At 37.9% G+C, this 17,744-nt stretch overlaps 1 protein-coding gene across 27 annotated transcripts in view; it reads right to left on the bottom strand.

Moving 5' to 3' along the window:
- Window positions 1-3,082: 3,082 nt before the first annotated feature.
- LMO7 (LIM domain 7) overlaps window positions 3,083-17,744 on the bottom strand; it is a 129,478-nt gene continuing 114,816 nt past the window's right edge. For 18 of the 27 annotated variants that reach the window (XM_068676252.1, XM_068676286.1, XM_068676272.1 and 15 more), the window contains 10 exons: window positions 17,033-17,427; window positions 14,886-14,951; window positions 14,518-14,583; window positions 12,601-12,653; window positions 10,642-10,861; window positions 9,465-9,737; window positions 7,994-8,102; window positions 6,203-6,305; window positions 5,642-5,688; window positions 3,083-3,809 (listed from right to left, as the gene is read on the bottom strand). In XM_068676252.1, coding sequence (XP_068532353.1) covers window positions 5,645-5,688; window positions 6,203-6,305; window positions 7,994-8,102; window positions 9,465-9,737; window positions 10,642-10,861; window positions 12,601-12,653; window positions 14,518-14,583; window positions 14,886-14,951; window positions 17,033-17,427 — 1,329 coding nt within the window. In that variant the 3' untranslated portion in view covers window positions 3,083-3,809; window positions 5,642-5,644. The remainder of the gene's footprint in view (window positions 3,810-5,641; window positions 5,689-6,202; window positions 6,306-7,993; window positions 8,103-9,464; window positions 9,738-10,641; window positions 10,862-12,600; window positions 12,654-14,517; window positions 14,584-14,885; window positions 14,952-17,032; window positions 17,428-17,744) is intronic. The other 9 variants (XM_068676281.1, XM_068676325.1, XM_068676379.1 and 6 more) reach the window with 3 other exon arrangements.

Below are 17,744 nucleotides of genomic sequence, written 5' to 3'. Positions count from 1 at the left end.
CCCCTCAGATATTTATATACACTGAGGAGATCCCCTCTCAGTCTTCTCTTCTCCAGGCTGAACAGACCCAGGTCTCTCAGCCTTTCTTCATTGGGAAGATGCTCCAGGCCCCGTATCATCTTTGTGGACCTCTGCTGGACTCTTTCCAGGAGATCCCTGTCTTGTACCGGGGAGCCCAGAACTGGACACAGTACTCCAGGTGAGGCCTGACCAGGACAGAGTAGAGGGGGAGGATCACTTCCCTTGACCTGCTGGCCACACTCCTTTTAATGCATGCCAGGATCCCATTAGCCCTCTTGGTCACAAGGGCACAGTGCTGGCTCATGGTCAACCTGTCATCCACCATGACCCCCCAGGTCCTTCTCCTCAGAGCTCCTCTCCAGCAGGTCATCCCCCAGCCTGTACTGATACTTCAGGTAAAAGGGTAAATTCAGGTAAATTCATTCAGGGATTCCTGATTTGTTTGTTCTTATATATTGGAGAAATCCCACAGCAGCTTATCACTGAGAGTTACAGAAAGCACTTTCAATTTTTGAAGTAACATTTTATTAAAATGTCCTGTGCAAGAACCACCAGCAGCAGACCACTTACCTCCAAAGCCACATTCAAATGACTGCAATTAAATAGTTTGTAATCTGTGAGCCTAAAGGTAGGATAGATTAAGGATTAAGCTGAAACAGAGTTCCTCATGTATTTTGCAGAGAATTCAGTCAACATTAAGGCAGGCAAACACAGGCATGTAAAAATGCAAGTGTGTACATGTGAGCTGGGATCCAGACTCATGCTGAAATCAATGAACAGAGCTAAGCAGGCCACCCTACAATGGACACCTATTCACTGGTCCATGGAATCACACTTGCTCTACTGCCTGTACTCACTTCTCACTTGAGTTTGATTCAGTTGCTTGCTAATAAATCCCTGCTGCTTCTTCAGATGGTCTAAAGCATCCCACAAGACCTTCAGCAGCAATTGCAAAAACATCTCTGAAGTCTTGCATCACATCCCCATCCCCTGGCTGATGTCCTAAACAACTTGACAACATCCCAAGTAGTAATAGACAACAGAGTGTAAAACTGAGTTTAGACTTAACCTGCCACCATCACCTTAGATTTTAATGGGAGTACAGAGGCCTAGCTCACCTGTAGATACCTGCATTCACCTACATGCACTTAAGGGTTTTAACCTTAAACAGAACAGCTGAAGCTGATGAAAGAAAGGAGAACGACTGGTTCTCCGAACAGAACCTGAAATAATAAGAAACCAACAAAATACCTGGAAGTGCTACACTGGGAATCATCTAGATTATTTTTCTGCATAGGAATCTTGTTAGACACTGGAACAGGCTGCCCAGGGAAGTGGTGGAGTCACCATCCCTGGAAGTCTTTAAAAGACATTTAGATATAGAGCTTAGGGATATGGTTTAGTGGGGACTGTTAGCGTTAGGTCAGAGGTTGGACTCGATGATCTTGAGGTCTCTTCCAACCTAGAAATTCTGTGATTCTGTGAATTGTTCTCGTCTCTTCCTACTTGGTACTGGTTAAGTAGCAGTTAATTTACCAACTGGCAGACAAAATCAAATGAGACTGCTCAGATTCAGGCGTATATAACTCCTCCAAAATGCAAAGCTTTGGTCTTTTTCCTAACCTCAGAGAAAGTTTTCTTTACAACTCTCAATACATTGCAAATTTCATGTCATTTATTAAAAAGTGTCCTTATTAAAAAAAAAATAATCTTGTTGCAACTGCAACATGTTCTTGTAGTGAAAGAATCCCATTATCCAAGAATTTTGAGCAACAGCCTTGAAATGATCTGATTTTGATCCCTCAGCTTTCTTGACCTTCTTGATGACCTTTTGTGCAATCAAGAACTTCTCCACGTCAGATGCTAATGTATACATAATGTCAGATATAGCATTTCAGAAAGGTGCCTGGACTGTCCACAAGATTAAAACCACAGGCAAGGCTCTTTATTGTGGAAGCCGCATTTACACACTGCCATCTTGTGTTGCTAGTTTATAATTGTTTTTTGCTGACCAGAGCACGCTACACTCCAAATACTTTGAGTATCAAAACACATAGAAACAACAGTCATAACACGAGTTTTCATGCCTCCTCCCCTCTAGGTGAAGGAGGTTTTTTTGCTCATATTTGCTAACTTGAATTAGCAAAAAGCAGGTTTGAAGGAGCCCAGTTAAACTATGCTTTTAGCAAGGATGAGAAACAGCTTCGAATGAGGAAGAGTTTCAATTTCAGCTTTATGACACTCACTAAATCTGAAATTCAATTTTTTTGTTGTTTTTTTTTGTTTGTTTTTTTGCTCATGACCAAAGAGAAAACAACTTAGAACAAGCTAATTAAATTTATTATTTTTCAAATATTTTGTGGAAAAATGAAATCACACAGAAATAATTGACATAATTTATGGAAAGCCAGGCTGGCTCAGAGTGTATCACTCCAAGCTGCAGGCCAGCAGTTGGGCAGCTCTAGAGGCATCACAAAGCACAGGTTTCTGAGTTTTCTTCTTTCCCTCCGTTCTTCGTCCTGTAGGCATTTCTGTGCCCAAGTGATTCCCGGGGACAAGGCAGCATGACAAGGCTCAAGATCTAAAATGTGGTTTGGCCATCCCTGACTCTTCCCACAGCTTTACTGCATAATACAATGTTGGGAGATGGGAAATTAAGGGTAAGTTAAGATAAATGCTTTGATGCATTGGAGGGTAGAGAAGCTGGCCCATGACAAAGATTTTTCTTTCAGTTTCCTTCTGAGAAATTTTGGGCAACTTCCACTTCACCTGATTGTCCTACTTCAGTGATGAGCATACAGGGCAGAGAATCAGTCTCACCACTTATATTAAAGGCTGGGGGGGGGGGGAGGAGGAAGGAATTTGACAGGAGAAATACATATAAAATTTGAAGTCTGTGAGTGAAGAGAAAAAAGCAAGAACTACCGTTCTTACACATTTTTATGGTGACATTTTAACCCTTTCATAGAAAAAGGTTTTCCCAGGACCAGAATTCAAGTTATATTTCAGCAAATCACCTTAACAACACATTTTGCTAGAGTGAAAGAAAAGAAACTTCTAATAAATGCAACATCAGAGATTTTATTTACAAATATACTGTAATTCAACAACCATTCTCCATCTCGTTTGTGGAGGAAAAAGTGATAGTTACATTTTTCAAATAGGAAAAGAGAACTCTTTCCATTGAATGGATTCCACAGAATATTATGCCATCACCACTGAGCAAACAGATTATTCTTTGTATTGAAGTTTCAGAAAGCACATAATTTTAGAAACCAGCGTATGGAAAGCAAACACATTTGTGTGCATTTAAACGCAGCTTCGTATTAACCCAGAGAATTCACTCTCAATATATGTCAAAAATAAAGACAGCAATTGCAAATATATATTTATATTAACTATTTCTCTAATGCTCGCTTCGAGAGCTTAGAAACAAAATACCCTCTTCATATACCATTGGAAAGTCAACTAGTTGATTATAAGCCTCAAAAATATATTGAAAATATACTTATTCTCCCTTGTGCTCTCTGTACTTGAAGCTGTAAAAGTAAAAGCATCTTCCCCAGATATTTCCTTACTGCAATTACTTTATCATAAATAAAAATACAGTTGTATGAGGAATATAATGCATTGCTATGAAGACTAGACAAGCAAGAGTTACTCTTAGAAAAAACACACACACACAATATATATATTTATAGATCTACATCAGCAGCAATCACCTCTTCTTTTATCTGCAACAGTGGTTTCATATCTAGGTTTGCTTCACATGGAGGTTGGTTGTCCAGCTGTTAAGAGAAAAAACTGTAATTAAATTCTAGCTATTGAAGAATCTTCATGACAAAAAAATAAATTTTTCACTTAAAAGATTGACAGACTATGGTGTTACCAGTATCTATGAAATTTGGAACAAAACGTACGGCATACATTTTGAGTCTACAAAGTCAAATGTAATAAGCAATAAAAACTTGGGTTTAATTCAACTACAGCACTGCAAATATTTCAGGCCAAGTAGTTTTCCACAGAACATGCACCTTACCAAGTTCTTAGGAATTGTTTTTAGTATCAACACAAATAGAGGGTCACTGTTTTTCTGAATTTAACCTTCAATAAATTGGATTAGGATTTGCTAAATAACTATAGCAATATATATTAAAACCAAGAAAAGGTTATCCTCTCTCTCTCTCTACACATATTTGAGGGAACCTGCCAATACACCAGTGTTTCACTATAATGTTACAAGTTTAAAACAAAATCAACATTAGAATGTACAGAAATATTTGACTGTAAAATTACATTGTGAATATTAATAATTCTACAGTTTATCAAACATTTTAGCCAATATGTTCACATTCCAAACTACTGAATTATCAGAGTGATGTGAAATGTTAACAGCAAACAAAAAGTTATCTGCATTACAGACCACTGCTGCATTGTCAGTATATATTTTCATTGTAGTAATCACATAGCTAGTTTTTGTATTGTTCAAATCACTAGTTTCAATATTTCATTTCCTACCCACAAGCTCCTAACAGCTATCTTATGTTATGAGGTGCCCACTGACCCAAGAAGATGCAGTCTGAAGGGAAGGGTATACAATCACGGAAGGGTATACAACCACTTATCGGAGATTAATTTTGCTTCTGAAAGGCTACTCACTGTCATGACTTTATTGGCTATAATGTCAGAGAGATTAAATAGTGCTTCATCCATGATAAAGTTTTGGGTTAGTTCCATCCCTGAATACTGTCTTTGTCAGGGAATAATACACTTTTCTTTTTTTTTCAGTTCCAAACTCATACAGAAAATTTGCACCCAAAAGAAAAGATAGGTAAAGCTAAAAAAACATGAGCAGGCTCCAGATTGAATTGCTCACATACTTTGGTGCTTTAATTAGGAACACAGTCACTTCAGCGCAGTCTCAAACTCAACAAGGAGATGTAATCTCCAAACAGGCAATCTCCAATAATCTCTAACATTTGGAGAGATTTGAGCCAGTGCTCTGGATCATCTCCAGAGGGAAGGGGAGGGATTTTCTTCCTCCTTCCACTGATTGCAGAGGTGTCCCTGCACCTAACATTAGCCTCTGTGAATACACTGTTAGCATCAAGTAGAGATGAGGGGTTTTCTGCTTGTTTTTAGCTAGGGCTAAAAACAGTCATTACAATGGTGCAGTCAGCTTTTCCTCCCCATGGAAGCCAAAAGAGCCTGAAAACAGCAAATGCATTAGATGCAGAGCTTCTCTTTTTTTTCTGAGCTGGGCTTCTCAGCCAGCAGATGCTAAAGTCCTGCTCATGTGTAGTAGCATGAGTATCCTGTTCCCTTCACTGCCTTCTGGACCACAATGAGAAAAACGTGCTGGGCTCATGTAAAAACATGCATGTTTCCCAGAAAATCGTTCAGAAATCCTTTTCCCTTAGCTGAATTCTATCATTCTAAAGAATTCCATATTTTCTACATAAAGCTACATAAAACTATGATTTATCAAAATTCGGAGGTTGTCTACTATCATGTATGACAGCAGAAAAAAAAACAAAACACTACTATTCAAATCCTTAACATCATGCTCCATAAATCAGAATTCTGCAAACTATAATAAAGGAAAAAAGTTATACTGCACCTTTTAATTAAGATCTGTAAGTAAATCAATTCCTGCTGAACTTGTACCTAAACGAATAACCAATCACAGACCTATAATTCAAATAATGATAGCATGCAAAAAGAAAGAAGCATTTCTGCCACCTGCACAAGATAAATTAATATCTTTCCACTTTTGGTTAAGACTGAACTAAACACGTATTTAGATTACTTTAAAAAAAATGTAGACAGATTCTCAAAAAAGACTTCTCTGTTATCAATAGAAGTTGTTTGCTGCCTAGGCAACTTCTCAATACCACCTTCTCAGATCTATGAAGAAAACAGGATGACTACACTGCATTGTCTGTTTGAAGCCATTTAATAACAAGGTGGTAAAACCATCTACCAGCAAGTTAAAAGTTAAGAATGACTACACCCTACAAAAGACAGGAACAGACAATCAGACCTTTCTAAACCTTTTCACTAACACAGCAACTTGAAGCAAAACATGAAAGCTATCAACTGTCTCAGTTGTACAAACGGTTGAAGTTTTACAGCACAAAGAAGAATTACAGTCATGCACACTGCAACTGGATTGCCTTACTTTTAAATCTGATATAGCAGTCGTTGCAGAAGAGTTTGTTGTTTCGGATCCTGACTTCAGCTCCAGAGCGGGATCCCCCAAGGTCGCATCCACAGGCAACACACTGTATGATAGATCATTAGTTAGCAACTCCTTACAAAATACTAAAAAAAGGAAATCTTTCTCAAAAGCAGCTTGAATTAAGCCCAACAAAGCTTGAACCACAAACCCATAACCACTAGAAGCAAATGTATAATGATTAGTAGATCAAAATGCAACCAACCCTGAGAAAGTATTTTTAAGGTGATGACTGGACAACGAGTAGCAGAGAGACACCAACTAAGCAAACATAGACCAGATGCTATTTAGAGATTAGTTCATTAAATCTAATTTGAGCTTCAGTTTCTCTGAAAACTAAAGTTGGCTCAACAAAGAAGAATTTGTTGTCTGGCAACAGAAATTTTGGCACCGAACACCTGGGTGTGCTACTTGCAGATTTCCATGTGGCAATACGTGTGCTGGGTTCCTCAACCCTTTGGCAGTCAAAGTAGCATACACTTGCGTCCTACACACTTCACTAGCTTTGCATCATAGTAACAAATCTGTATGTGGGCCAATTTCACTTTTCTTGAACGCATGAATAAAGGGCTTGATAACTTTCATACTAACAGTAAACAATTTAACTATGCTGGCTGAACACATCTTTGCTATGGATATGAACCACCTCTGGAAGGACAGGAACTCAAATCATAACACTATCCTTAACAAATTTATGAGAAGTAACTGACTTTCTACACATAACTTGCCTGCTTAAATGAGAAATGAATCTTCTGGATGGCAGGTTTTTCCAACATTTATGAAAGATTGAACAAACAAATCTTAAGATCATGAAACTTGAACAAAAATATTTCCAATTGCCTTAAGTAGGTCAGGGCCTACAGGTGGACTCCCTTGCACAGAAGACATGTTCTGCAGCAAGGGAGTAAAAATCAGCCTCTGTGGATTACTGTCTGGGTGGGCAGGACAGGAAAGAGCTTTGAGTCAATCCCTTGTAATACTCTGATAATTTGAGCTGGGCACAGAGGGAAACTGAATGAGACACAGAGGAGTCTTTACTAAAGCCATGGAAGATGCAAGGTATGATGGCACCTCCAAAGCTGAGTCTAATTCCTCATATAGTCCTTTGTCAGGGAAAGTACGAGTGCTTTTACATCTTTTGCAGGAAGGGTTTTATTATTTTTTCCCCCGCTCTGCATATACCCCAAGCTGACTGGAAATCTTGCAACTATGTCTCAGTGCTGAAAATGAGCTTAATATACCTAGCTACTAACCAGGGCTGATTAGTTTAAAACTTCTGGTTTGGTGCTTGGTTGTATCTTGCCAGTTTGAACACTGACAACATACCTTTGCCTGGAAAGCACCGCATGAACACTGCTCATCTTAGATGCTGCAATTGCCAGGGTCCAAGCTGAGATATTTTAAAAGGATCTGATTTCTCTAGGAAAGGAGGCTCAAGCACCTTCTGATTCTTTTGCTGCTAATTCAAAGAAAGAACTGTGATCTCACAGTCAGTGTGTCCATCTACTTGTTGAATTCCTACTTCTTAGCTCTAACATTTATGAAATCGTCCTAGAGTTGAGTGCTAAATGCCTGCAGATAGGACTGCCTCATGGAAATCTGCAGATACCACGCTGTCAGAGTAGAAGGCGAAGCAAGTGATTTTAGTAGAGCCCCTGTGAGCATAACATTGAGTAGCCATGCGTGCTTCTGATTAGTTCCTGTTCTTTCACGATGATACTTCCCAACTCTCACCTTAAAGCAATGTAAATGATAACAAAGACCAAGAGACTCAATGATCATGGCTGCTCCTTTGCCCAGAACGTTATTACAGTATGAACAGATTTTCTTCCCACTGACTGACCTAGATACAGAATGAAAATCCTTAAAACCAGCTTGAAAAGGTCTAAAAAGGCAAAGAAAAGTTAAAGAATTTTTGAAATTAAAACCAAGAACATACTGGTAAAAAGTGGACTACTAGGCTTGAGGAAAATAAACTGAAAAGGAGTATTATTTGCAGTAGATCTGAGATCTAGGAAAAGCTTAAGTGTTATAATTTAGATCAAAGTTACATAGGAACAAATGAAGAATTTTTTGTCACATTCTTGGGAGAGATTTCATTGTATACAATACCTCCTACAATAAACTTAAAAGTATATTGTTAGGATTGAAGAACAAAAACACATGGGTTTTGTGCTCCTGCCTTATTTACAAGGAATTATCCTGAAAACTAAGTTTTAGCAAGCACCCCTGCCAAGTTCCACCATCTGCACCTTGTTAGGTAACAGGTTAGTCCTCGACATACAATATTACATTAACTCTTTGAACACACACCATATGGAGTTCAATTTCCTTAGATCTACCAAGATGTTAACAAATCAGAGAATGGAAGTGGGAACAAGATAAGCAAACATGTTTAAGAAGGTCGTTTTCTTACATTATAAGGAATGTAAGAACCTAGCTTCAAAAAAAAAAATGTTCAATTTATCAAAAAGTGTCTGAGAATGTAAGAGCTAGTGAAGAAGTGTTTACAGTGCTGTTATATATAATGCATGTAACTGTGTGTGTGTGATCCTCTCCACTCTTATCTAGAGGTATTTTTAAAATGTTTCAAGTGCATAAAACAGCAGACTTATCTATCCTACCACGACTGAATTCCAGTTTGTTTCAAAACATTTTGCAGTTCCTGCTTTCTCCTCCTAGATTAAAAACAACATCCTACTATGTAATTTTCCAGGGTCATGGGTTATGAGAATTCCTGAGTGCTCCTTGAGATGATATTGACCACATGCCAGGAAAGGGGGAGGAGAGATGAAGGTGAGGGCCATAAAGTGTGGGTTTGAGGAATCTTTTGTTAAAACAAACCTACGGAAATAAATATCAGAAGTGCCAACTGGAGTAGGCTTTTACTAAGATTTTGGTAACCAACATACAGCTTGGAGATGGAGAAATTTATTATTCCAGTGTATTATTATTATTTTTTTTTTTTTAAACTTATGTCAAGCACTGATGACAAACCTGGGAAATTTTCTGAATGTCTGGAGCAGAGAGGTAATACCAGCCCTCATTTCCACTATCCTATCCAGCCAGAAAAACATGGGTACTTTTCAGACTTGTTCATTAATGTTACAGGTGAGACCACTGCTGTAGACCACCGTATCTACAGAGTCCACTCTTCAGTGAGGCCCAACGTCTCTATCTTCCCAGCAGAAGGGCACCCACTCACCTGCTGCGTGTCTGTGACCCTGTCTGGGAAGCAGAGACAGGAGACTGAACCCGGGGGGCAGGCTGGGACACAGATGGGGCCCTCACAGAGGAGGCCACAGGAGGTGCTTTGGCAGCGGAAGGAGTGCACATGTAGGCTCGGTTTGAAGTAGACACCGGGCGACTGAGATCTTGACTAGAGGACAGAGATGAAGTGGAGGCAGACTGGTTTAACCATGAATGGTGTCTCCATGAGCTTGTTCTTGGAGAATCAAGGTTGTCCAACGACTCTCCTCTGTAACACAGGTACATGTACAAATGTAAATGGTAGCACACCTGAACCAAAACGGCTACATTCTGAGTTCAAAAGACAAAAGAATTATCCTAGCATATTATCCTAGCAGATTATATTCTAAGATTTTCTAGCATGAATATACTTGTATGTTTAGGATATTGCTCAAGATGATCAGACCAATTTAAAAATATTTGAGCTGCAAATTATCCTTTGTGTCCAGTCCTAGTCTCATGGGAAAGAAAGCAGGAGAGCTGAAGGAGAGGCTGCACTTAATGACTGCAGAATAACAGCAAAACACCCTTCACTGATGTCTTATCAGGGTAAACTATGTCAGAATTTGTTGCACAGCAACATACTTCAGATAGGGTGGGTTTTTTTTGGTTTTGTTTTTATTTTTCTCTCTAAGGGATACCAGATCAGAAATAACAATCCACCCAGGCTGCACAGCAACATGGTCTATGAACAAGGTGTTGGCCCAATAGTCAAACACTCTCCTGACTGATAATTTAGCTATTTCCTAAGTGACAAGCCCAGTACTCATGCATTACTTAAAGCAAGAAGTGAACTCAACACTTTCTGATACGCTACTTCTACATAAAAGAGGTACACTCTTTAGCTATAGTTTTTTCCACACTGAATTGTCCTACTGAAATTCTTAAACACATCTGTTAGAGCTATTGATTTCCATTGTGTTATCTGCAGGTCACATCCACATTCTTTTTGGAGATTTAATCTCATCTAGAGAATCTAGAATACCACTGCCACCACTACCTGTGTTGCTATTCAGTTTACATTAAATCATTTTACATGATGGATTTGTTTCAGTGCTCTGTAATACAAGCTGAAGTTTAGACTAACCAAACATATCGGAGGAGACACAAACAACTTTTGACATGGTTCCTACCTCCTCATACTATTGCCGTACAAACTAATAGGCTCCTTATGTACACTGGAACTACGCTGCCTAATCCAGCTGCTGTCCGTGTGTAGAGATGTTCTCTTTCTCATTTCCTGAAGGATTTGTTGTCTCTCTAACTCTGCCGCAGACAGGTTGTGCTCCTTCTGAGACCCCTTCTGCAGGTCCCCCGTGTTCCAAGACCTCTCCGAATGCTTGCCCTGAGTACCTGTTCAGACAACATTCAGGCACAAATGCAGTTAATGAGCATCTAGTACTCTTAAGTATAACTCCAGAAGCAGACATTCATCTCCACATTCACAAGCTTCTTTAGTTCCTTTTTATGGTTGGGTTTCATATTGCTAGCATCAAACTTGTCAATATCCCACTATTATTGCAAGATGTTTTACTCATATTTCCATTAATAAGTTAAACATATAGAAGGGAATATCGAATTATCCAAAAATGATTTTTTTTTTTGCCTCTAGTAAAAATATATAAACATTTGTGTACATATGTATTTAAATGGAATAATTTATTCTATTTCCACAAGACTTCCTCCAACACAAACTGAAGCACACAAAATAAGTGAATGGTGGAATACTTTCTTTCTCTTTCAGGATCCATATTCTATAAGTTGTCTCTGTTTTCAGGAATTCTTTCTCTACTCACACTAAACACATTAACTTCATATTACAAAAAGGTATACATTTATGCACGTGTGTATACGTATATATAAAAATTAACTAAAAACATTAACGGAATGTTTCTCTAATACATAGCCACTGTGGTAACTAACCAGTGGAAATAAGATTATGCTGTACAACCTCTTTTGATCCTTGTTTGAATTTTTGAAAGGGGAAACCAATAAAACTTCTTTCTCCAATCTTCATTGACAGATAACATTTTTTTTTTATTTTCTAAACCCAGTAACTATTCTTTATAGTAAGACTATTTAATCAAGAAAATCACTCAGCAGTAAGTCACTTCAATTTAAATTTCAGTCCTTTTAAATACTACTCTGATTACAGATATGCTTTTGATTTTACTACTACAGATTGCCATTATAAAATAGTGTGTATTCTTTCATTAGCTTCAATGACTGTGCTTTATGTGTGAAAGCAACATTGTCAATTTGCAATATTCTTTAATGCAATACACCAGCCTGACAGAGTTCAAGAAGCATTTAGACAACCCTCTCAGGAGATGGACTTGATGATCCTTGTGGATATCTTCCAACTCGGGATATAATAATTTCTATGACTTACTTTTGATTACTATGATTGACTATGATGACTATATTATTATGATTACTTTTTCTAACTACGTTTTAGACACAGGAATAGCTTTCAGGAATTTTTAAGTGTAATATATTTAAGAAAGTCTTCCTTCCCCTGCCATACACTTTTCTCTGAAAACAAACAAAAACCCATTAACATAACTGAAGAACAACTCAAGCAAGGTAGCAGTGAACTGCAGTCCAGGAAGCTGCAGGGCCACTGTGACAGTATCAAGAGTTAACTTCCACCTGTGTCATCCCTATCCTAACATAAGCTAAAACCAGCAAGCAATTGTGTTAAAAACATTATCAGCTTGGTAGATGCAGCTTTTTTTTTTTTTTTAAATTGACTAAGTCAACATATCAAGAATGCAAAGGTTTTCAATAGTATATCTACATGATGGGTTTCATCTACATTTTCAGATGTCAAACTTTTAGATGACTAAGATCCCTTTGTAATTAGTGCTATTTTAAGACAGCAGTTAATCATACACAGTCAACAGATAAGCCTAGGACAAATGAATTTCCCCTTTATGTTGGAACTTCATTAAGTCGTGCCATCATATAAATTTGAATTTACGGTGTAACTATGAAAAAGCACCTTGACAATTATTTTTCATAGGATAACTACTCCTGATACACCTCTTTAAAAATGTATTAAAAAATAATGGAAATTAAGAAGTATTTACCATTTCTGTTTGCAGTGAATTCATTCAATTCTGAAGTTGACTTGGATTTATTCCTAAAAACATAGAAAATATTAATTTCACTACCTCAAGCAGGAGACCTCATCATGGACAAAGATCTTTGCAAAGTCATTGCAGACTGCAGCCACCTTTTCTAACATCCCTTTAATCAAAAATGTACAGAAACACAACAGGGTATTACATTGTCAAAAATGTATTGCAAAACATAGGTTGCCATACATTAAAAGCTGAAATTATGCATCAAAAGTTCCCAGTGCTTAAGCTATAAGGGACTGATCATTGTACTTGCTTAATCAACCCCCATCCCCAGCAGCCCCCCCCCACGCCCCTCAGAAAAACATAAAAACAAAGTCACTTCCCTGTAGAAGTTTACCAAAAAGTACAATCAAGGAGCAATAACTTTCAAAGCAGGTTTATAAATGATTTAGATTCATAAGTAACTTGAAACATACTCCAGTAACATCACCAATCTAAATACCTTCTCCAACACTGCATGCAGACTATTCATAGGAAATTTATTATTCACTGATTATACCCAGCAGCATATTTTTTTAATCAGTTTTGGCCAAGAAATGCCATTCACTATACAGGAAGGCAAACAGCAAAAACCTGGGTTACTGACGCTACATAGCAGGAGCTTCAGCCATACCTCTGTGCTGTATTATTAGTCTCAAGTAATAAGAGCCAGTTTCTTATTTTAAAATGCTTCAGAAAGGGACAGAAGTCTTCTCCTGGGACACAACTCAAAGCTGTTACAACAGTATGTCTATGAGTGTAACACTGGATGCATAAAAATGTGCTGAGGGAGTTTTGTCCTTTGTGTACAGATACATGATGCATAAACCAATTGCAAACTTCTTGCTCCCCCAAGTTCTGATTATTTGCCCTATATTGTGGACCTATTCTATTCCTTAAGAATATGCAACAATTGCACATTTGATCATATTGAACAGGAGCTCCAAAAAGCAGGTCAGCCTGGTCTGAGATGCTTTTAAGCACTTGAGTGTTCTCTTCATACATGTATGCAAGAGGTAACTACCTAGTGCAGGTATCTTCTGAAGTTAGATTTAGATCTTCCAGGTAACTCATTTATTATAGTTGTTCCCTGTGAATGTTGGGGTTCCTCTTAAGATACAAAGGCATGCTCACTCAATTATAAGACCTGACTAAATACACAGCAGAGATCTTTCATTACTGTGAGATGCTATCTAAGACAAAGGCTTAATACAAAGGCTCTGGATTTATATCTGGATACAAATGCTCAGCTTTTTTTTTTTTGCCTTTTTTTTTTTTTTTAAACCACAGCCCAATAACTAAAAAGGACACTATTTAAAAAGTCCAGTGGATTGGTACCAGCTAGTACATTCTATTGAAAAAAGAAAAACCCACATACAAAAACAAAAATCCCCCAAGCTAACCAACAAGCAAAACAAAATGCAAAGTTGCTAAGGTAAGAGAGTATAACTTAACAGGTGGCACATTACTATCTTCCTGATAAATACGCTGCTGCTGTCACTTCCCTCCCTGTTTGCTATCTCTTAAATTTCACAATCTTTGTTGAGATGACTGCACCTTAGTTTGTACAGCACACTGTGACACAACCACAGGATTGTTTTCCAGCCAGATAAGTCTAGTACCACCCACATATTTACTTCCTTATAGTTCTGCTTCTCCCAGTAAAATCCTACTGACTGACTAACTGTTGTTTACAGCACAGCATATAATTTGCCAAAAGTTTGGCTACTTGTTTTCTCAATACAAAAGCAAGACATAAACCTGCAAAATACAGCAGTGATGCATGGTATACGCATAGCTGGCTGAAGTTCATTGGAAGTTTCAAGACTTTCTGACACAGAAACAGTAATATTACCATATATACCAAAATTCAGTATCACATACCTGTCAGACCATGACTGACCAGGATGCTCCTCAATGGTTTTGGAAGTTTCATAACGTTCATAATGCCTATTAAAAAAAAAAAATACCTTTATATAACAGAGAAAAAAATAGAACTCTATTTCCTGCCAAAAATATTCAAAGCAGATCCTTGAGAAGAAACAAAACCCTACATACACAAAGATCTAAAAAGGTTTAATTTTATCAGTCCAAAACAATGTAAAAAAGAAGCCCAAAATAAAGGTTGTTAGAAAAACAGCCTGAAATTACTTTTTCTAAGTGACAAGGATTCTAAACTTCAACATGCCTAAATGGTTGACATTTATTGCTGAAGATGTTTCAACCTATCTACTGATTCAATTTCTTCTTACCTCTCAATAAGAGGGTGACCAGATCGGTTCTCTATTGTTTTAGATCCTTCATAATGCTCATGATGTCTAGAGGCAACAAAGATATAAAAAAGTATTAAACACACATACACACAAAAAAAAATAATAGAAATTGAACAAGCAGTAAATACACATACAGAAAAAAAAATAATTTCAGAAGTTGGTCAAACAAATACATGAGAGAGAATAAAAAAAGACCAAGACTTTCTAAGACACTGGAAAAATTATGAAGACCAATATACAACAGTAATCTCATCCATTGCAAAGCCAGGAGATAGCTTTGTCAAAACACAGGAGTTCTCTAGAAGTTAGATGCATATTGTAGCAAATTTCATGGGTGTCACCTGTAATCCATAGAGAGAAACACTCACTAACTTCTACAAACATAGCTCTTCCAATTGCCTGTCCCCAGCCTTAGCGCTCTGCCATCAGCTGAGCTAATCCAGCTCTTTTTAGTAAATATTGTGCCTTCATATGTGTTTATAGAGCATTTCAGATTTCAAGCCAAATCTTGGGATATCATTGTAAAACAAACATTTAACAATAGCTACTTTAAATTCCAGTTTGAACTTTACTAAACAACATCCTTGTTTAGCAAAACACATCCTTTTGCAGCAACCTCAAGCAATTGCATCCCCTGAGACTAAAGCATATATCAGATATTTAGATATGTAGATATTACAGAAGTCTAATAAGTTACTGAACAATGTCCTATTACCTTGCAACTGGGGAAAGCTAAAACTACAGGGAAACCCTGGTTCAGCTGCCAAGAACCTGTTTAGCCATTGTAACAACTGTGCCTCTGCTTTGCTCAGCAGGGATCTGAAGGAGCAGTAATTCACTGTGAGCTGAAGTAACTCCAGATCTCACAGCCTTCCCTGCAAATATATGCAATTTCGTAATCATATTTTCCTCTCTTAAGATTTAACTTGATATCATGTATAAGCAGAAATTACTGAAGATAACACTAGAACAAAGAAAAAAAGACTGAGAGAAAGAGCAAAGTTAGTTGCAACTCAAGGCAGTAAGAGACAAGAAAAAGTTACTATTCTAATCTTTTGAACAGATTAATTTCCCATGATGCCTGTAGAATTGTTGGAGAACTTCTGGACAAGAACATGCACTTGTAAACTTTTTTTAAAGCAATTTGATGTAGAAATTAATGGAAGAAATTTTATCATGCTCAAGGATAGAAATATCCACTGTGGGTATTTTTAACAGGCTTTGATGACTAAGACAGTATTTGTTAACTCATATAGCATGATGCCCCTCATTGATAAATTAGCACACTAGCACAATTAAATTTTATTGTCATATTGTCAAGCTACAATGATAGATGAGTCTGGAAAATCAGTCATGCACTTGTTGGAAAAGAATTAACCTGGTATTTCTTCTCAAAGACCTGTACTTTGAGACAGTGACTGTTACTTCACATTCTTACACAAGGGTTCTTACACAGGAGTTCATAGTAAGTGTTTTAGGTCATCTTTGATTTGGCTAAAATTACTGTATATGTACATCCCATTTAAAAACGAGCAGAAGTAGGTTAATAGAGCACTTGATTCATGGAAGAAAATTTCATCTCACACCTGATTCTTCTACATTCAGAAAGAAAGAACATTTTATTCAGCCTCAGCAGGATACTCTGTGTAATAAGGTATTTATAGCAATGAGCACTGCCAGCCAGCCTGCAGAATTTTAAGTTATCACCGATCAGCTTCTAAATATCTTTCTTCAGCTAAAATGTAAAAATGAAAATGCAATTATTTCTAGACTTTTGGAACACAGAAGAAGACTGGTCTGCACGAGGTAAATAATTGGTTTGCAACAAAATGGACTAAGAAGCAGTGGGGCTCAAATTATGGCAACTCAGTCACAGGTACCTGATCTGATTATGCTTACAAAATGTGCGAACGATGGCAGAACCATGGATATTTTTACTGTTTCCCTGCCAAACTACATATACAAGGTGTTAGCAGGCTGAGACTATTATGCAACATCTTGCACTGATTAATCTGCAATATGAATCCTACATGAATGCACTTATATATTCAGGATATATACTCCCTTTAGAAAGATATTTGAATTTTTATGAAGAAGGGAGTGTTCATCTCATCACAAGTACAAACCTTTGGTACTGAGATGTCTCCACCAACACCTCCTTTGGCCTTTCTGCCCGCCGCCTCTGCTCCTCCATCTCTGCCTGCCGCCTCTGCTCCTCCATCTCCGCCCGCCGCCTCTGCTCCTCAGCATACTGCTTTTCCCTCTCTTTACGTTGTCTTTCAAGCTCTAGCTCTTCAAGTTCCCTTTCTTGCTCAAAACGTAGTGCTGCTTCTTCCTGGACACTCCATTCCTTCTGATGTCTCCTCTCTTCTTCCTTGCCCAGCAAGTGTGCTGCCAGCTCATTTCCTACATCTCCTTCTGGCTCCTCAGGAGTACTTGCTTCAGGGCTTGCCCCCCAGCTGGACACAGATGGAGCCCGTGCAGAGACAGAGAGCGTGTTTAAGGTTAGAACGGTCTGCTCCTGTAGCAAAGAAAATAAATGTTTTTAGGGGGGAGAGCTCTGGTGTTTGTTTATTTTTCTGGTTGGTTGGTTTTGTTTTGTTTTTAAACGGGTAGCTGAATTAGGTTATTTATTCCATGAGGGAAGACTGTTGTAAAAAGCATCCCTACAACTCTGAATGCAAAACACAGGCGGCATATACTTTTGATTTGTGTGTGTGCGCACGCGCCTGCTAGCACATTCTCCTAATTCAAAAGCTTCATTCCTCACAGCAGCCTTAGGAAGCACAATGGGCAGCTTGTCCACAAGTATATGAAGCATTCAGCCTTCTAAAGCAT

Source organism: Anas acuta, chromosome 1 (assembly GCF_963932015.1).
Source record: "Anas acuta chromosome 1, bAnaAcu1.1, whole genome shotgun sequence".
Lineage (NCBI taxonomy): Eukaryota > Metazoa > Chordata > Aves > Anseriformes > Anatidae > Anas > Anas acuta.
The sequence above is the reverse complement of the archived record's forward strand: the minus strand, read 5'-3'. Positions and strand labels throughout refer to the sequence as shown.